Source organism: Anopheles gambiae, chromosome 2, assembly GCF_943734735.2.
Source record: "Anopheles gambiae chromosome 2, idAnoGambNW_F1_1, whole genome shotgun sequence".
NCBI lineage: Eukaryota > Metazoa > Arthropoda > Insecta > Diptera > Culicidae > Anopheles > Anopheles gambiae.
The window spans coordinates 50,151,796-50,173,465 of record NC_064601.1 but is presented as its reverse complement, the minus strand read 5'-3'; the positions used below and the strand labels follow the sequence as shown (position 1 = coordinate 50,173,465).

The 21,670-nt window shown below is 44.4% G+C and overlaps 1 protein-coding gene and 1 non-coding gene across 2 annotated transcripts; both read left to right on the top strand.

The window, feature by feature from the left end:
- The first annotated feature begins 3,059 nt into the window (after window positions 1-3,059).
- Window positions 3,060-7,210, top strand: LOC5667597 (uncharacterized). The gene is made up of 3 exons (XM_061645045.1): window positions 3,060-3,428; window positions 5,700-6,836; window positions 6,907-7,210. The coding sequence occupies exons 1-3, from the start codon at window positions 3,408-3,410 to the stop codon at window positions 7,060-7,062; spliced, it is 1,314 nt and encodes a 437-aa protein (XP_061501029.1). The 5' UTR covers window positions 3,060-3,407; the 3' UTR covers window positions 7,063-7,210.
- Trnag-gcc (transfer RNA glycine (anticodon GCC)) lies at window positions 4,612-4,682 on the top strand. Its single transcript has one exon. It is a non-coding gene; the product is annotated as a tRNA-Gly (tRNA).
- Window positions 7,211-21,670: the final 14,460 nt, after the last annotated feature.

Genomic DNA, 21,670 nt, shown 5'->3' with positions numbered 1-21,670 from the left:
TTGCAGTTTTGGTATTCGTTGCTAGATTTCACGTTAAGCCCGGTTTACCCCGTTAAGCCAAAAGAAAGAAAATTTAATTCCCTATCTATTTAGGCTATAACATATGTTAAATAAAGAATTAAATGCATTTCCTTGTGGTTTTCCACTATTTTCACGGTGCAAAAATAATGTTCAGCGAAGAGATATGAGGAAATGCGCATTTTATTGCTTATTTAAACATGTTTTATAGTTTAAATTGTTGGACAATTGAATTTTGTATTGAATGTTTAATTAACAATGAGCAATATTCTGATTAATTTTTAATTAAATATAAACCAACCAAAATATCACGTTCATTTTCACTAAAGGTGTAACCCGAGCTTTCATCCCAAGGAAGCATTATTTCTCTACCTTATTGTGGTTCCACTGTTCCTTTAGAATCTGGCCACAGGATGTACAGTACAGTACAGGATGTAAAACAATCAGTTTTCAACATATAAACATTATTTTAGCTTACAGGGTTGCCCACGATTTATTGGTCAGTTACCATGATTTTTTGGTGCGTTCCCACGATTTTTTGGTAGTATCCCATAGATTGTTGGTTCGATCCCATAATTTATTGGTATTTTCCGATTGGATATCAATACAATTAGACCAAAAAATTCTGGGAAACGACCAAAAAATCGTGGGAACGCACGAAAAAAATATGGGAATATACCAAAAATTAATGGGAACCAATCAATAAATCGTGGGAAACCCTGTATATGAAGTTGTTATCATGTACAAAAGTACAAAAGTCGTGCTTCCATACGTTGGACTGACTATCCTACTACCCTGCTAAGGTAATTAATCAGTCACTGAAAGCCAAGCCCATTGTGGTACAGGCAGGCCTTGACCGATAACGGTTGTTGTGCCACAGCAGAAGAAGACAAAAGTATTAAAAATAAATAAAATGTTGATGTACATATGAATGCATCCTTCGATGCTACTTATTAAAATCTGCACAACCGTTATATCGTCTTCTCTTACTATTTACTCCATTAGTATAAAATTGGTAAAGCTAACGTTTTTTTTGCAGGTTTCTTGGTTGTTTTTAAATTTTTTGTAAAATTTTTGCTCAATCTTTTACTTTAGGTCAGAATTCTGGACAGTTATTATGCTGGATATAGCTGTGCCATTTTACCACTTCTCGACTGTAACGAAAGCTGGCCAGTTTTTTACTGAGCCATCACTACCATTGAGCTTAGGTGAAATTGATTGATTAAGGCATATTATGTATTTATATATGAATTTATTGATAACCAGGACATTCCAATAAAGTCCTTAATTCTGTCAATGATTTGGTGTTACATTAATTTGTCACCTTTTTCAAACCAAAGTAGTATTTATATTTGTTGGAGACATTGGATTAGATCTTTGACCAGAAACCTCAAATTTAAAGAATTGATTTGTATGAATTGATTTTTTGCTCCTTGATCATGTTGGACTTTCCTAGTGGTTGTGTAACTTTTTATATCTCCACTATGTTTTCATTGTTAATAGCTATTGAACGCAATTACGTACATGAACAAACTCTTGCAAAAATTTGATAGTTTGCTCTCAGAACTTTGAAAAATTATGGTAAAGTTCCTCATGGAACGCTACTATAAACTAGTTCACCAAATTTTAAATGAAGAGTATTTTACATTTGTATTAAAAGTTTTTCGAGCAATTTTATAAAAAAAAGAAAATCATTAAAAAAAAGTACATCGGAGAAAGGCGCTTCCTTTTCCAATGATATGACCAATATGTGAGGTTTACTAGCTAGAAAACTAATTCGTGATCTTTTAGGCCAATATAGACACGCTATTTCCTATTGAATCCCACACATGGAGCTGGGTTTCCAGTGGGCTCCATAGCTGCCGGACACAATTGCAACTGGACCAATAGTTATAGCTACCAATTCATTGGAATACGTTCGTAGCGGAACGTACTGCACAAGAAATTCTTGGGATGGCAACACATTTCTTGTGCCCGGTCTTACAACACCGCGGTAAATAACTGTAGCAACCATCTAGTATGTCAGGAACATGAGTGTCGGGACGTACGCCGCCGCTACGAACGCATTCACTGATACCAGCCATTATGAACTGTAGAATAATTTCTTTAGCCTGTTAGAATCGTTTATTTCAACGACCTTGTAAACCGTTAATACTCTCCATTTACTGAAGCCTTTAAATTTAAAAAAATATTGCCTTGGAGCTAACAGTGGTATAGGCCATTTCCAGGCATAAAAAACACTTAAGTTAGTCAATTTTATAAGCAATTAAGAATGCGTTCAGCCAATTCCTCACAATCAACTCTCACTGTATGACCTATTTTTAATTCGACCTTCCGATTTGTTGGTCACTCTCCTTGCGAGCGTCTTTTAAGGAAGTATCAACGTGGCGTATCAACTTCTCCTGCTCCTGTTTGCCATGAAAAAACGAACCACCCGCTTTATGCACAATCCCAACAGCCAACCCTCTAACCCAAAATCAAAACCGTAAAATTTACCAAATTACAGAAAAAACACCATGTGGGCAGCAATGCGTCTGCCAACCAAGTGGTGTGGCCGAGGTAGTGGGCACTGACGTCACCGTTTGTCACGCACCTAGGGCGGGAAACCAAGGGTACCTATGGTGGTGGACTTTGTGTTTGAAGCTTCATCCACTCGGATAACGGGTTTGTGAGTAAGTCGGTCCCCGCCAGTGTTTGGCTTTCGGGCACTACGCCTCCGCACATCTGCCTTTCGCTCGGGTCACCATGGCCAGGTTTTGGCAAACGATTATGAAATCCCGTTTGTATGGCGGGAACTTTAGCTATTACCTCATCGTGCAAAGTTGAACCAAATCAGCCGACCAGCTTTGTAGGGAAGCTTGCTCCTCCACCAAACCTGATGAATGGCGCCGTGCCGTGCGTGCGAGAAGATAGGAACTTTATTTTCAGACGCGAATTCGTGTTCACAGGTTTGCAAGGTGGGGGGAGACGAATGAAAATGTAAACAATTGCACAGGGCACACATTTGACGCTTATGAATGGATCTGTGGGTAGATCTGACCGTCTCCGTCGCTGAGGGGATGCGAAGCGGTATTGGACACAGCTGTATTCCATTTCTTTCACTTTCTTTCACACGATCTCTGTTGCTCTTTTTAAAAAATGGCAAAAACACACCCCACGTGAAAGAGTTTAACGAATGCAAGGTGGTCTTTAAGGCGCTGGAATGATCAGAAGAGGACAGTTTCGTGCCGAGTGTCGAACTGATCGCAGTGATCGGTACCATTTGTGGCTGTGAAAGGACGAGGAGCTAGTGCAAAGTTTGCAGTGAATCAATCTCAGTGTGAGTTACCATGGTAGCTTGAACTGACGAGTGGAGGTTCGAATACGATCGAAACCGACGACACAGTGTTATGATGCAGCTCAGTAATATGGTTAGTGAAACTATGCTTGTTAAGCTAACGATGATTTATGTGTTCGTCATGTGTACAGTGGATCATTGTTCAGTGTGTCACCAAAAAGTTTGATGGAATTAGAGTGAATTTTAAAATTGGTCAAAACTACATAAAATGAAATACTGTGTGATTTTATTTTAAAAGAACGGTTGAACTTGAACTATGGACTGACATACATGAACGCGAACAAGAAGCCCCAACATTTTTTAAAAGTAGAAATAAGTTAGCTTCTGTGAGAGTCATGTCAAATAATTACAATAGTGACTGAATCACCCAGTTCAAGCTAAATAAGACGAATCGTAGCTCTGTTTTGGCTGAACCAATGACAAATTTCGACTTACGCAGAAATCCGTCTAAATAACGTGTCTAAGGGACAACCTGTACAGATCTTTCAGTTGTAATTGAAGAATGGAATATAAATTAGCTGAGAGAAAGATTTAAAAACGTTGTAAAAATTATGACGTGTATATCTCGTGCTTTATACCTCGTGCGTTTGCGAAATGCGAAACTTGTCGTAATTGGATCATTTCCATCCAATTTTTAGGAAAAAATAATCCGTTTGCAAGAATGGTAAAGTTGTAAGTATAGTGGTTTTAAGTGTCCATGTGAAAAAATGTGATTGCTTGATAGCGTATGTATTTTGGTTTGATAAATTGTAAATATTGGAATACATCGTAATAAACCTATTTTCAACGTTTTTATTTGATGTATTTCTGTTTGATTTGTATTTTTGTGTAATGCAACGTTGACGGTATTTTCTAGTATTAAAATTGTTGTATTTAAAAAGCAAGGTTCATAAACAACTACCGATTGCCAGAGTACTTTTAAAAATCTTCATTTGATATTTGAATATCATAACTTTCATTTAAATTCCTCAGAAACCATTCCTCCTGCCAATATATAACTCCCCGCATATAGAATTCCCCATTTCAAATCTGAACCATAAACCCACCAGCCACATTGAGCTAAAAAACTTTTACCTATCTCGTTGTTTTTCATTGCATAACGATTTTTTAAACAATACAATTTTTTAGAATTTTTTTACTTGTTACTTGATTTTTTTTACTTGTTTTATTCAAATCTACAATATAAGTCGTAAAAGAGCTCGATAAGTGTACCCATAATGGACGCTCGTCGTAAATAAACGCCAGTTAATCAACAGGCATCGGTGGTTCAGTGGTAGAATGCTCGCCTGCCACGCGGGCGGCCCGGGTTCGATTCCCGGCCGATGCAAGACGTTATTTTTTTCTCGTTCAGAATCTTTTTTGTAATGGCATGGATTCTCAGAAACACATACTTACTGTGAAATCAAGTTGTAACAATAATTTCCCCAATGTCATGTATCTACTTAGCTTGGTAAATTTACATCAGACGTAATGCGAACATTATTTAATCAACAATAATAATTCGAGCATTTTTAACGATTAGGCAATCAGACTCAGATTTGCTTCACATGGTGTTATGATTAATATATTATAAATTAAGATTGTTAAAACGAAAATAAGTTCGGTAACAATCTCGATAGTAGCTACACACCAAATATTTCAAAAAATGTTTATAAGATTTGGCAACGGCTAGCCATACATATTTTTTTATTATGGCATGATATTTCACACGAACACGAGCTCAAGCAGACAGAACATAAAACTGACTAAGAGTTATGCACTCCATAGTTCATTTTTTTGTTTACAAATTCAATTCAATACATTTCTCAAAAATTTGAACGTATCGATCTTTTAAATTAACTTTTCAAAAATTGCTTCAACGATAAAAGTCTACTTTGAACAAATATTCACGATTGTATCATCATGATTTAAAAAGAAAGACAACCTCGTTTGTTTGATATCTGCCTCTACTTTTAAACTGTTAAATTTTCAAAAACTGTATTAAAAATGTTTATGAGATGCCTTTGCTTTACAAATATCGTTGTTTAGGGCCATTTTGACATTACCTTTAGCTAATGGACGAACGTTTAAATCTTAAAATAAGAAAATATCAACTGAAGGTATCAAAATTGTACAGCCTCCTAGTATTAAAATAAAGAAAATAATAAACTTTTTGTTCTAGTCTTTACAAAGTATAGTCTCGTGGGCCGCATCCGGCTCGCTGGCCGTAATTTGGATACCCCTGGAGCCCTGCATATCATGTCATAATGCTTAAAACACTTCCCAGCACTACTTCATAGAATCAGAATGCTTTAAACTTTTTCTAACCTATTTGCCTTCGAATTTTCCCTGTGCTTCTTTGCAGCTATCTCGACTGATTCTGTTCGGTTGTTTGGTTCATCTTTCCGCATCGTTGCCTTTCTCCTTTCCGGATGGAAGTAGTAGCAGTAGCGGCAACGGTAGAAGCCTTTCCTCTTCCGGCACATCCAGCACATCAAATCGACGGCAGGAAGCATTCGAGGGGCGCAGCATACGTGGGAACGGAGCAGCATCCAACAAACATCAATTCCCCGACATCTACAGCCGGTATCAGGTGCACGAGAATGATCCCGATCCTCCGGGATTGAGACCGACCGCAGGTGCTTATTTCAATCGTCCTGGCTCGATCACTCCTCCACCTCCGCGCTATACAACGCGATCGGATCGTCCAAATGCGGCATATAACCGTTTGCCACCATCGAAAAACGACGAACCGATACAGGCCGAACCGGCCGGAGATTATGACGATGGCGATGATGACGATGTCGGCGAGGAAGAGGAACAGCCGGACAAGCCGGTAGTTAGTGCATCGCCCGCATTCAACAGGCCACCTATCGTAGGAGGAGGCGGTGGTGGTGGTGGAGTAGCATCCAACACGATCAACAACCTGTTCTACGGCTTTAACGACAAGTTTGGAGGTCTGACGGATGGACTCACGTCACTGTTTGGGGAAAACAGACACAAGTTTAAGTACAAGCGACGCAAACCGGGCCAGCCCTGCATCCCCTACAGTTTGTTTCACAAGCTCAAGTATGGCCGAGATCTGCAAGGCAATCCGGTTGATCCTAAAACGCTCCTTCCGCACCTGAATCTTGTGCTGGCCGACGTGAACTACTATGCGCCCAACAATAATTACGGTGGCGGAGATCACGCGGCGGACACCGGAACGGCTGGTGGAGCTGTGTTTAACAACCATTTCTACGATGCCGTTGGGGGATATCCTTGTCAGGGCATTTCCTTCGGTGGTGGCGGTAGTGGTGGTGGTGGCGGTTTATTTCCTCATAAACCGTTCAAGCCGCACCGTCCGCACGGTGGACCGCTCGGGTTCTTCGGCCAGGGTGGCCTGTTCGATTGGGTGTCGTCCGCCGATCAGGTACAACAGAGTGATGAAGGTGTCGGGGAAACAGGCAGCGGCAATCGACCAACGGTGGTGTTTAATCTGAACGACGCCATTGATTCAGTGGTAAGTACAATGGGACGGGCTGGCAGTGGACAACGTTTGATTATGTCGATGCTGATTGTACTCGTTTTAGGCTACCAATTGGAAACCGGGCGAAGGATTTCAGATGATGATGAGCGTGATTGCGAACTTTATCACACAAGTCGCTGGTGGCGCGGCAGCACCGGTAGCAGACGTTGCCACCGATGTACGGAAGATTAATCGAGAATTTTTCAGTCTGTTTGGTTAAAAGGGCTGTTGTTATTGTTATCGTTGTTCGTTGATGTTTAGAATATAAGTAAATTGTACACCATGACATCAGATTGCAGTGAATAAAACAAATTAAATTGTGATTGTTACAAAAATGTGTGTAACGCAAATGCTGCTTGATAATTTCGTATCTTTGTCTTTTTTTATCCTAATTACTGATAATTAATAATAAATAATTAATTAATTAATAATGATTTTTAAACATAACGCCAGGTAAAGTAAATAATTTAATGTTATGATTCAATAAAATAGTGAGTGAAACAAAAGTGGTTCCGAATGTGTAACTATCGATCTGTGTCCGAGCTGCAATGAATTAAATGTATCTCATTTTGTTTTGTTTTTGATTAAAAAAGCATGTTCAACATGTTAACTGATTAATGTTCCATCGGCTTAACTCTAGGTTTTTACACATACCATGTTAAAAAATACACCGCTCTTTGTTTGTAGGGTTGCCAAACGTAAATACGAATTGATTTTATATAGAAATTCAAAAGCTAATGCCCCAGCCGCAAAATCCGGTTTTCGCCGCGATTTTCGACCAAGCGAAAATCAAAATTATGCCATTTGTATGGGGCGAACACACACACACGAATTATGGTTGTTGATTATGGGTGGGAAGATTATGGTTATGACTTCTGTTTCACTCTCGCTCATAGGCGATGATGTTCCGTCGCTTTCTCACCAAGTTATTGGCGCAAATCTGCCCCAGCCGCAAAATCCGGTTTTCGCCGCGATTTTCGACCAAGCGAAAATCAAAATTATGCCATTTGTATGGGGCGAACACACACACACGAATTATCCCCAGCCGCAAAATCGGATTTTCGCCGCGATTTTCGACCAAGCGAAAATAAAAATTATGCCATTTGTATGGGGCGAACACACACACACACGAATTATGGTTGTTGATTATGGGTGGGAAGATTATGGTTATAACTTCTGTTTCACTTTCGCTCACAGGCGATGATGTTCCGTCGCTTTCTCACCAAGTTATTGGCGCAAATCTGTGGTTGTTGCTGCTCTTTCTCGCACGTGAGGGAGTTTTCTTTGTCCTTGTTTTTCCCGTGTGTGACATTGTCTGCGAATCCTCTTGATGCGTTAAAGGAAGTTAAGTTAATTAATGGGTAAATTGTTAGATGCAATGGCTCTGGCACACCAAATGATGTACCAATTCGTGCACGTTTATGTGCCACACTGCACCTAAAGCGTTTTGTGACTAACACAACCACAAACACAGTATTATGATGTTTGTAAATTTGGGACATATTTTGGTAAACTTTTTATGCGGTCGAGCAACAATTAAATGCCGCATGTTGTATACCCTTTAAACCAAACGGCAATCAGCTGCAATCTTGTCATCGTCACTCTGGTGCTCTCTTCGACCAGCGCCCCGACTCATTGAACGCATGCTGTGATGAGACCGGTTCCTACGAGACCGGACGAGATCGATTCTTATCCGGACCATTCCCCAGATAGCAAGAACCGACTATCCGATAGCGTGATTTGAGTAAGGTTAAGAAGTCGTTTCAGCCCTGTCTACAGCATTGTTCGTTACGTCAAAGAAGAAGAAGAAAATTTGTACGGGAGGTTATGAGCTTGCAATGCCGCACACGGCCTCGGCACGTGGGGGATGGCGAAATCACCCGTACAACTAAGAGAGCAGGGTGATGGCAGGGAGCTGTGGGGTCTTATCGGCCACGGGCTGCAATCGACCAAGTGATTGCGCTGGTATGTGGTCAGCGAGTGCGCTAGGTAGTTCGGCAGGCGCCAGTCCGACCCGTGGGTGCAACGAGTTCGAGTCGACACAAATGAACTGGATCGTTTACGGATGGTTCCGACAGAGAAGGATTACGCAGGATCCTTTCCTCGGGGCCCCACGCGGCTGCTTAGTTTGTGTACTGGTTAATCCGCCCCTGCCCGCACCTTACTATCGTTTGCCTTAAGGCTTTACAGTTTACAGTTTACTTTAACAAAAATACAGTTTACATTTGTTATTCTAAACTATGCTAGCATTATTGAACAGCAATACGAAAGAAAAGGAATGGGAAGAGAAGAAGGGGAAAGGGAGTAAATAAATGGGGAGCTAACAAGAGCGGAAGGAAGCGGAGGAGCAGGAAGGGTGATAGTCGAAGAGGTGAGATGAGAAGATGAAGGCGGGGATTGCGTGTAGTAGCGTTTACTGTCCCGAAGCGACGATGGGTTCTAAACAATGGGGGACGAGAGCGAAGCGAACTGGAGGGAGCATACAGGAATGGGGAGGACATACAGGAAGGGATCAACATGCATTTTTTGTAAGTCGATGTTCTTCTTTCTGTATTGTCCACATTGTCCACATCAATCTTATGAGCTGCGGATCGTACAAAGCTTCATCTTCATCTTTCATCTTTTTCTTATTTGACACAGTAACCATTGCTTTTCTGTCTGTCTCAGCCACTTCTTTCTTCTTCTTGGCGCAACGATCTACGCGGTCATGCCGGATAGTTAACCGTGGCTACGATAGACGGTCCATACGAGGCTTGAACTCATGGCGAGCATGTTGCTAAGCCGTGCGAATTTACGTGACCTGTTACTAATTGGTTTACCCCTAGCGAGATAGGCAGTCCTGGGCCACTAGGATCAAATGGGGCTTGAACGCAGGACGGTCATTTTGTTGTGTTGTGTTCGGATAGCACGACAACGAGGGGCAGCCAAATCTAGCCAAGCCATCCATAAAATGCGGAGACGCGTGGAGCAGCTTTGCGCGTGAAAGGACCGGCTGCATCACCGGCATTTGAGGCTCCCGGGGCCGGTCGCCACAGCCAATCCCCGAGCGCAGCCGCAGCGCTATCGACTATGCATGCAGCATACACGCCACTTACGCATCCTGCGTCAATCGCCAGGACAGCGTCTAGCCTGTCACATAACTTTCTATGCCATCCTCCAGGCAGCGACATGGCCGCGCAGCACCATCCGCAACGATGATGCGTCTCCAAAAAAGGCGAGAGAAGGAGCAAGCTAGGCAAAGCGAGCAATGCGTGCGTCAGCCAAGCCGGGGCGAGTCGCTCCTCGCTTACAGCATCGAGCGAGAGGCGGGGGAGACGTTTCTTTTTCTCTTCCGAACAGTAGACTCCGGTAATTAGAATTAAAAGGGTACACCATGGTGAGTAAATCCTAACCTTCAATCCGGTGGTAGGGAGGGAGTGCGGGGTGGGAGAAGATTGGAGGGTTTGTACATTATTAAAGAAAAAATATAATGGAAAGACAATATGTGTTCAATGCTATCCCTCATTTTAATATTTGACCTTCCGTTGGCTTTAACTAAGCATTGGTTGGCTTAACTTGAGCGGACTAGTGCATTGAATTATCTGTTGTTTGAATTGTTTTTTTTTTTTGCACAAGCGCAACTAACTGCACTAACAAATAACATAAAACCAGTACGAAGCATGCATTCAATCGATCCGGCAAATAGCTCGAACGGTAAATCGATTCCATCCACACGACAACTTGCGCGTTGATCAAATCCAGATTCGAACGACGGCGCTCTAGCCAACGCGCAATGCATCAGCGGCCAAAACAACGGGAAGGAAAAAAACAATAACCCCAAGTCAAGCGCGCTCACACAAGGTCAAGCATTCGCCAATAACTGCTGGGGAAACGAAGGAGGTGGGGAAGGACGTCACTGAAAACGCGTATGATGTGGTAGAACGAATAAAGAAGACAGCAGATAAGCGATATCACTCCCACCACCATCATATGAACAGCTGGTGTGAACGCAACTACCGACCAGGAAGGAGTAAGGGGGAGGGCTAGATTTTTTTTCTAGATTTTTTATCCATAAAATTTATTTTTGTGGCTACTATTCGATACAACAACCCTGGGAAATCCGCCACAATTTTTGCCATAAAACCCGTCTAAAAAAGTTCGCTTGGTCGAGTAACCTCTTAAACCGGACGTCGTGTGGACGTCGGGTGGACGTCCACACGACGTCCACACGACGTCCGAAATCTTCAATTTTGCGGCTAGGGAGGTTACTCGACCAAGCGAATTTTTTTAGACGATTTTTATGGAAAAAATTGTGGCGGATTTCCCAGGGTTGTTGTATCGAATAGCAGCCACAAAAAAAAATTATGGATGGTTAGAAAAAATGAATCTTGCCCTCCCCCTTACTCCTTCCTGGTCGGTAGTTGCGATCACACTTGCTGTTCATATGATAGTGGTGGGAGTGATATCGCTTATCTGCTGTCTTCTTTATCCGTTCTACCAGATCATACGCGTTTTCAGTGACGTCCTTCCCCACCTCCTTCGTTTTCCCAGCAGTTATTGGCGAATGCTTGACCTTGTGTGAGCGCGCTTGACTTGGGGTTATTGTTTTTTTCCTTCCCGTTTTTTTTGGCTGCTGATGCATTGCGCGTTGGCTAGAACGCCGTCGTTCGAATCTGGATTTGATCAACGCGCAAGTTGTCATGTGGATGGAATCGATTTACCGTTCGAGCTATTTGTCGGATCGATTGAATGCATGCTTCGTACTGGTTTTATGTTATTTGTTAGTGCAGTTAGTTGCACTCGTGCAAAAAAAAAAACAATTCAAACAAAAGATCATTCAATGCACTAGTCCGCTCATGTTAAGCCAAACAATTCTTAGCTAAAGTCAACGGAAGGTCAAATATTAAAATGAGGGATATCATTGAACACATATTGTCTTTCCATTATTTTTTTCTTTAATAATGTAAAAACCCTCCAATCTTCTCCCCCAACCCTTCCTCTCTCCCTCCCGACGGATTGAAGGTTAGGATTTACCCACCATGGTGTACTCTTTTAATTAGAATTAACCGGGGTCTACTGTTCGGAAGAGAAAAAGAAACGTTTCCCCCGCCTCTCGCTCGATGCTGTAAGCGAGGAGCGACCCGCCCCGGCTTGGCTGACGCATGCATCGCTCGCGTTGCCTGGCTTGCTCCTTCTCTCGCCTTTTTTGGAGACGCATCATCGTTGCGGATGGTGCTGCGCGGCCATGTCGCTGCCATAGAAAGTTGTGTGACGGGCTAGACGCTGTCGTAGCGATTGACGCAGCATGCGTAAGTGGCGTTTATGCTGCATGCATAGTCGATAGCGCTGTGGCTGCGCTCGGGGATTGGCTGTGGCGACCGGACCCCGGGAGCCTCAAATGCCGGTGATGCAGCCTGTCCTTTCACGAGCAAAGCTGCTCCACGCGTCCACGCATTTTATGGATGGCTTGGCTGGATTTGGCTGCCCCTCGTTGTCGTACTACCCGAACACAACACAACAACATGACCGTCCTGCGTTCAAGCCCCGTTTGATCCTAGTGCCCCAGGATTGCCTATCTCGCTATGGGTAAACTAATTAGTAACAGGTCACGACTTAGCAACATGCTCGCCATGAGTTCAAGCCTCGTATGGACCGTCTATCGTAGCAACGGTTAACTATCCGGCATGACTGCGTAGGTCGTTGCGCCAAGAAGAAGAAAGGAGTGGTTGAGGCAGACAGAAAAGCAATGGTAACTGTGTCAAATAAGAAAAAGATAAAGAAGATTTGTACGATCCGCAGCTCATAAGATTAATGTGGACAATGTGGACAATACATAAGGAAGAACATCGATTTTCAAAAAATGCATGTTGATCCCTTCCTGTATGTCATCTCCGTTCCTGTATGCTCCCTCCAGTTCGCTTCGCTCTCGTCCCCCATTGTTTAGAACCCATCGTCGCTTCGGAACAGTAAACGCTACTACACGCAATCCCCGCTTTCATCTTCTCATCTCACCTCTTCGACTATCACCCTTCTTGCTCCTTCGCTCCCTTCCGCTCTCGTTAGTTCCTCATTCATTTACTCCCTTTCTCCTTCTTTCCTTCCCATTCCTTTTCTTTCGCATTGCTGTTCAATAATGCTAGCATAGTTTAGAATAACAAATGTAAACTGTATTTGCCGTAACCCTTAAGGCAAACAATAGTGAGGAGCGGGCAGGGGCGGATTAACCAGAGGCCAAACCAAACTAAGGGGCCGTGTGGGGCTCCGAGGAAAGAATCCAGCTTAATCCTTCTCAGTCGGAACCATCCGTAAACGATCCAGTTCATTCGTGTCGACTCGAATTCGTTGCACTCACGGGTCGGATTGGCGCCTGCCGAACTACCTAGCGCACTCGCTGACCACATACTAGCACTTCATGGAACCACTTGGTCGATTGCAGCCCGTGACCGATAAGACCCCACAGCTCCCTGCCATCTCCCTGCTCTCTTTGTTGTACAGGTTATTTCACCATCCCCCACGTACCGAGGCCGCGTTCAGCATTGCAAGCTCATAGCCTCCCGTACACATTTTCTTCTTCTTCTTTGACATAACGAACAAAGCTGTAGACAGGGCTGAAACGACTTCTTAACCTTACTCAAACCACGCTATCGTATAGTCAGTTCTTGCTATCTGGGGAATGGTCTGGATAAGAATCGATCTCGTCCGGTCTCGTAGAAACCGGTCTCATTACAGCATGCGTTCAATGAGTCGGGGTCGAAGAGAGCACAGATTGCAGCAGATTGCCGTTTGGTTTAAAGGGTATACAACATGCGGCATTTAATTGTTGCTCGACCGCATAAAATGTTTACCAAAATATGTCCCAAATCTACAAACATAAAACTGTGTTTGTGGTTGTGTTAGTCACAAAACGCTTTAGGTGCAGTGTGGCACATAAACGTGCACGAATTGGTACATCATTTGGTGTGCCAGAGCCATTGCTTCTAACAATTTACCCTTTAATTTACTTAACTTTCTTTAACGCATCAAGATGATTCGCAGCCAATGTCACACAAGGGAAAAACAAGGACAAAGAAAACTCCCTCACGTGCGAGAAAGAGCAGCAACAACCACACCCTAGCCGCAAAATTGAAGATTTCGGACGTCGTGTGGACGTCGTGTGGACGTCCACCCGACGTCCACACGACGTCCGGTTTAAGAGGTTACTCGACCAAGCGAATTTTTTTAGACGATTTTTATGGAAAAAATTGTGGCGGATTTCCCAGGGTTGTTGTATCGAATAGCAGCCACAAAAAAAAATTATGGATGGTTAGAAAAAATGAATCTTGCCCTCCCCCTTACTCCTTCCTGGTCGGTAGTTGCGATCACACTTGCTGTTCATATGATAGTGGTGGGAGTGATATCGCTTATCTGCTGTCTTCTTTATCCGTTCTACCAGATCATACGCGTTTTCAGTGACGTCCTTCCCCACCTCCTTCGTTTTCCCAGCAGTTATTGGCGAATGCTTGACCTTGTGTGAGCGCGCTTGACTTGGGGTTATTGTTTTTTTCCTTCCCGTTTTTTTTGGCTGCTGATGCATTGCGCGTTGGCTAGAACGCCGTCGTTCGAATCTGGATTTGATCAACGCGCAAGTTGTCATGTGGATGGAATCGATTTACCGTTCGAGCTATTTGTCGGATCGATTGAATGCATGCTTCGTACTGGTTTTATGTTATTTGTTAGTGCAGTTAGTTGCACTCGTGCAAAAAAAAAAAACAATTCAAACAAAAGATCATTCAATGCACTAGTCCGCTCATGTTAAGCCAAACAATTCTTAGCTAAAGTCAACGGAAGGTCAAATATTAAAATGAGGGATATCATTGAACACATATTGTCTTTCCATTATTTTTTTCTTTAATAATGTAAAAACCCTCCAATCTTCTCCCCCAACCCTTCCTCTCTCCCTCCCGACGGATTGAAGGTTAGGATTTACCCACCATGGTGTACTCTTTTAATTAGAATTAACCGGGGTCTACTGTTCGGAAGAGAAAAAGAAACGTTTCCCCCGCCTCTCGCTCGATGCTGTAAGCGAGGAGCGACCCGCCCCGGCTTGGCTGACGCATGCATCGCTCGCGTTGCCTGGCTTGCTCCTTCTCTCGCCTTTTTTGGAGACGCATCATCGTTGCGGATGGTGCTGCGCGGCCATGTCGCTGCCATAGAAAGTTGTGTGACGGGCTAGACGCTGTCGTAGCGATTGACGCAGCATGCGTAAGTGGCGTTTATGCTGCATGCATAGTCGATAGCGCTGTGGCTGCGCTCGGGGATTGGCTGTGGCGACCGGACCCCGGGAGCCTCAAATGCCGGTGATGCAGCCTGTCCTTTCACGAGCAAAGCTGCTCCACGCGTCCACGCATTTTATGGATGGCTTGGCTGGATTTGGCTGCCCCTCGTTGTCGTACTACCCGAACACAACACAACAACATGACCGTCCTGCGTTCAAGCCCCGTTTGATCCTAGTGCCCCAGGATTGCCTATCTCGCTATGGGTAAACTAATTAGTAACAGGTCACGACTTAGCAACATGCTCGCCATGAGTTCAAGCCTCGTATGGACCGTCTATCGTAGCAACGGTTAACTATCCGGCATGACTGCGTAGGTCGTTGCGCCAAGAAGAAGAAAGGAGTGGTTGAGGCAGACAGAAAAGCAATGGTAACTGTGTCAAATAAGAAAAAGATAAAGAAGATTTGTACGATCCGCAGCTCATAAGATTAATGTGGACAATGTGGACAATACATAAGGAAGAACATCGATTTTCAAAAAATGCATGTTGATCCCTTCCTGTATGTCATCTCCGTTCCTGTATGCTCCCTCCAGTTCGCTTCGCTCTCGTCCCCCATTGTTTAGAACCCATCGTCGCTTCGGAACAGTAAACGCTACTACACGCAATCCCCGCTTTCATCTTCTCATCTCACCTCTTCGACTATCACCCTTCTTGCTCCTTCGCTCCCTTCCGCTCTCGTTAGTTCCTCATTCATTTACTCCCTTTCTCCTTCTTTCCTTCCCATTCCTTTTCTTTCGCATTGCTGTTCAATAATGCTAGCATAGTTTAGAATAACAAATGTAAACTGTATTTGCCGTAACCCTTAAGGCAAACAATAGTGAGGAGCGGGCAGGGGCGGATTAACCAGAGGCCAAACCAAACTAAGGGGCCGTGTGGGGCTCCGAGGAAAGAATCCAGCTTAATCCTTCTCAGTCGGAACCATCCGTAAACGATCCAGTTCATTCGTGTCGACTCGAATTCGTTGCACTCACGGGTCGGATTGGCGCCTGCCGAACTACCTAGCGCACTCGCTGACCACATACTAGCACTTCATGGAACCACTTGGTCGATTGCAGCCCGTGACCGATAAGACCCCACAGCTCCCTGCCATCTCCCTGCTCTCTTTGTTGTACAGGTTATTTCACCATCCCCCACGTACCGAGGCCGCGTTCAGCATTGCAAGCTCATAGCCTCCCGTACACATTTTCTTCTTCTTCTTTGACATAACGAACAAAGCTGTAGACAGGGCTGAAACGACTTCTTAACCTTACTCAAACCACGCTATCGTATAGTCAGTTCTTGCTATCTGGGGAATGGTCTGGATAAGAATCGATCTCGTCCGGTCTCGTAGAAACCGGTCTCATTACAGCATGCGTTCAATGAGTCGGGGTCGAAGAGAGCACAGATTGCAGCAGATTGCCGTTTGGTTTAAAGGGTATACAACATGCGGCATTTAATTGTTGCTCGACCGCATAAAATGTTTACCAAAATATGTCCCAAATCTACAAACATAAAACTGTGTTTGTGGTTGTGTTAGTCACAAAACGCTTTAGGTGCAGTGTGGCACATAAACGTGCACGAATTGGTACATCATTTGGTGTGCCAGAGCCATTGCTTCTAACAATTTACCCTTTAATTAACTTAACTTTCTTTAACGCATCAAGATGATTCGCAGCCAATGTCACACAAGGGAAAAACAAGGACAAAGAAAACTCCCTCACGTGCGAGAAAGAGCAGCAACAACCACACCCTAGCCGCAAAATTGAAGATTTCGGACGTCGTGTGGACGTCGTGTGGACGTCCACCCGACGTCCACACGACGTCCGGTTTAAGAGGTTACTCGACCAAGCGAATTTTTTTAGACGATTTTTATGGAAAAAATTGTGGCGGATTTCCCAGGGTTGTTGTATCGAATAGCAGCCACAAAAAAAAATTATGGATGGTTAGAAAAAATGAATCTTGCCCTCCCCCTTACTCCTTCCTGGTCGGTAGTTGCGATCACACTTGCTGTTCATATGATAGTGGTGGGAGTGATATCGCTTATCTGCTGTCTTCTTTATCCGTTCTACCAGATCATACGCGTTTTCAGTGACGTCCTTCCCCACCTCCTTCGTTTTCCCAGCAGTTATTGGCGAATGCTTGACCTTGTGTGAGCGCGCTTGACTTGGGGTTATTGTTTTTTTCCTTCCCGTTTTTTTTGGCTGCTGATGCATTGCGCGTTGGCTAGAACGCCGTCGTTCGAATCTGGATTTGATCAACGCGCAAGTTGTCATGTGGATGGAATCGATTTACCGTTCGAGCTATTTGTCGGATCGATTGAATGCATGCTTCGTACTGGTTTTATGTTATTTGTTAGTGCAGTTAGTTGCACTCGTGCAAAAAAAAAAAACAATTCAAACAAAAGATCATTCAATGCACTAGTCCGCTCATGTTAAGCCAAACAATTCTTAGCTAAAGTCAACGGAAGGTCAAATATTAAAATGAGGGATATCATTGAACACATATTGTCTTTCCATTATTTTTTTCTTTAATAATGTAAAAACCCTCCAATCTTCTCCCCCAACCCTTCCTCTCTCCCTCCCGACGGATTGAAGGTTAGGATTTACCCACCATGGTGTACTCTTTTAATTAGAATTAACCGGGGTCTACTGTTCGGAAGAGAAAAAGAAACGTTTCCCCCGCCTCTCGCTCGATGCTGTAAGCGAGGAGCGACCCGCCCCGGCTTGGCTGACGCATGCATCGCTCGCGTTGCCTGGCTTGCTCCTTCTCTCGCCTTTTTTGGAGACGCATCATCGTTGCGGATGGTGCTGCGCGGCCATGTCGCTGCCATAGAAAGTTGTGTGACGGGCTAGACGCTGTCGTAGCGATTGACGCAGCATGCGTAAGTGGCGTTTATGCTGCATGCATAGTCGATAGCGCTGTGGCTGCGCTCGGGGATTGGCTGTGGCGACCGGACCCCGGGAGCCTCAAATGCCGGTGATGCAGCCTGTCCTTTCACGAGCAAAGCTGCTCCACGCGTCCACGCATTTTATGGATGGCTTGGCTGGATTTGGCTGCCCCTCGTTGTCGTACTACCCGAACACAACACAACAACATGACCGTCCTGCGTTCAAGCCCCGTTTGATCCTAGTGCCCCAGGATTGCCTATCTCGCTATGGGTAAACTAATTAGTAACAGGTCACGACTTAGCAACATGCTCGCCATGAGTTCAAGCCTCGTATGGACCGTCTATCGTAGCAACGGTTAACTATCCGGCATGACTGCGTAGGTCGTTGCGCCAAGAAGAAGAAAGGAGTGGTTGAGGCAGACAGAAAAGCAATGGTAACTGTGTCAAATAAGAAAAAGATAAAGAAGATTTGTACGATCCGCAGCTCATAAGATTAATGTGGACAATGTGGACAATACATAAGGAAGAACATCGATTTTCAAAAAATGCATGTTGATCCCTTCCTGTATGTCATCTCCGTTCCTGTATGCTCCCTCCAGTTCGCTTCGCTCTCGTCCCCCATTGTTTAGAACCCATCGTCGCTTCGGAACAGTAAACGCTACTACACGCAATCCCCGCTTTCATCTTCTCATCTCACCTCTTCGACTATCACCCTTCTTGCTCCTTCGCTCCCTTCCGCTCTCGTTAGTTCCTCATTCATTTACTCCCTTTCTCCTTCTTTCCTTCCCATTCCTTTTCTTTCGCATTGCTGTTCAATAATGCTAGCATAGTTTAGAATAACAAATGTAAACTGTATTTGCCGTAACCCTTAAGGCAAACAATAGTGAGGAGCGGGCAGGGGCGGATTAACCAGAGGCCAAACCAAACTAAGGGGCCGTGTGGGGCTCCGAGGAAAGAATCCAGCTTAATCCTTCTCAGTCGGAACCATCCGTAAACGATCCAGTTCATTCGTGTCGACTCGAATTCGTTGCACTCACGGGTCGGATTGGCGCCTGCCGAACTACCTAGCGCACTCGCTGACCACATACTAGCACTTCATGGAACCACTTGGTCGATTGCAGCCCGTGACCGATAAGACCCCACAGCTCCCTGCCATCTCCCTGCTCTCTTTGTTGTACAGGTTATTTCACCATCCCCCACGTACCGAGGCCGCGTTCAGCATTGCAAGCTCATAGCCTCCCGTACACATTTTCTTCTTCTTCTTTGACATAACGAACAAAGCTGTAGACAGGGCTGAAACGACTTCTTAACCTTACTCAAACCACGCTATCGTATAGTCAGTTCTTGCTATCTGGGGAATGGTCTGGATAAGAATCGATCTCGTCCGGTCTCGTAGAAACCGGTCTCATTACAGCATGCGTTCAATGAGTCGGGGTCGAAGAGAGCACAGATTGCAGCAGATTGCCGTTTGGTTTAAAGGGTATACAACATGCGGCATTTAATTGTTGCTCGACCGCATAAAATGTTTACCAAAATATGTCCCAAATCTACAAACATAAAACTGTGTTTGTGGTTGTGTTAGTCACAAAACGCTTTAGGTGCAGTGTGGCACATAAACGTGCACGAATTGGTACATCATTTGGTGTGCCAGAGCCATTGCTTCTAACAATTTACCCTTTAATTAACTTAACTTTCTTTAACGCATCAAGATGATTCGCAGCCAATGTCACACAAGGGAAAAACAAGGACAAAGAAAACTCCCTCACGTGCGAGAAAGAGCAGCAACAACCACACCCTAGCCGCAAAATTGAAGATTTCGGACGTCGTGTGGACGTCGTGTGGACGTCCACCCGACGTCCACACGACGTCCGGTTTAAGAGCCCCAGCCGCAAAATCGGATTTTCGCCGCGATTTTCGACCAAGCGAAAATAAAAATTATGCCATTTGTATGGGGCGAACACACACACACACACGAATTATGGTTGTTGATTATGGGTGGGAAGATTATGGTTATAACTTCTGTTTCACTTTCGCTCACAGGCGATGATGTTCCGTCGCTTTCTCACCAAGTTATTGGCGCAAATCTGTGGTTGTTGCTGCTCTTTCTCGCACGTGAGGGAGTTTTCTTTGTCCTTGTTTTTCCCGTGTGTGACATTGTCTGCGAATCCTCTTGATGCGTTAAAGGAAGTTAAGTTAATTAATGGGTAAATTGTTAGATGCAATGGCTCTGGCACACCAAATGATGTACCAATTCGTGCACGTTTATGTGCCACACTGCACCTAAAGCGTTTTGTGACTAACACAACCACAAACACAGTATTATGATGTTTGTAAATTTGGGACATATTTTGGTAAACTTTTTATGCGGTCGAGCAACAATTAAATGCCGCATGTTGTATACCCTTTAAACCAAACGGCAATCAGCTGCAATCTTGTCATCGTCACTCTGGTGCTCTCTTCGACCAGCGCCCCGACTCATTGAACGCATGCTGTGATGAGACCGGTTCCTACGAGACCGGACGAGATCGATTCTTATCCGGACCATTCCCCAGATAGCAAGAACCGACTATCCGATAGCGTGATTTGAGTAAGGTTAAGAAGTCGTTTCAGCCCTGTCTACAGCATTGTTCGTTACGTCAAAGAAGAAGAAGAAAATTTGTACGGGAGGTTATGAGCTTGCAATGCCGCACACGGCCTCGGCACGTGGGGGATGGCGAAATCACCCGTACAACTAAGAGAGCAGGGTGATGGCAGGGAGCTGTGGGGTCTTATCGGCCACGGGCTGCAATCGACCAAGTGATTGCGCTGGTATGTGGTCAGCGAGTGCGCTAGGTAGTTCGGCAGGCGCCAGTCCGACCCGTGGGTGCAACGAGTTCGAGTCGACACAAATGAACTGGATCGTTTACGGATGGTTCCGACAGAGAAGGATTACGCAGGATCCTTTCCTCGGGGCCCCACGCGGCTGCTTAGTTTGTGTACTGGTTAATCCGCCCCTGCCCGCACCTTACTATCGTTTGCCTTAAGGCTTTACAGTTTACAGTTTACTTTAACAAAAATACAGTTTACATTTGTTATTCTAAACTATGCTAGCATTATTGAACAGCAATACGAAAGAAAAGGAATGGGAAGAGAAGAAGGGGAAAGGGAGTAAATAAATGGGGAGCTAACAAGAGCGGAAGGAAGCGGAGGAGCAGGAAGGGTGATAGTCGAAGAGGTGAGATGAGAAGATGAAGGCGGGGATTGCGTGTAGTAGCGTTTACTGTCCCGAAGCGACGATGGGTTCTAAACAATGGGGGACGAGAGCGAAGCGAACTGGAGGGAGCATACAGGAATGGGGAGGACATACAGGAAGGGATCAACATGCATTTTTTGTAAGTCGATGTTCTTCTTTCTGTATTGTCCACATTGTCCACATCAATCTTATGAGCTGCGGATCGTACAAAGCTTCATCTTCATCTTTCATCTTTTTCTTATTTGACACAGTAACCATTGCTTTTCTGTCTGTCTCAGCCACTTCTTTCTTCTTCTTGGCGCAACGATCTACGCGGTCATGCCGGATAGTTAACCGTGGCTACGATAGACGGTCCATACGAGGCTTGAACTCATGGCGAGCATGTTGCTAAGCCGTGCGAATTTACGTGACCTGTTACTAATTGGTTTACCCCTAGCG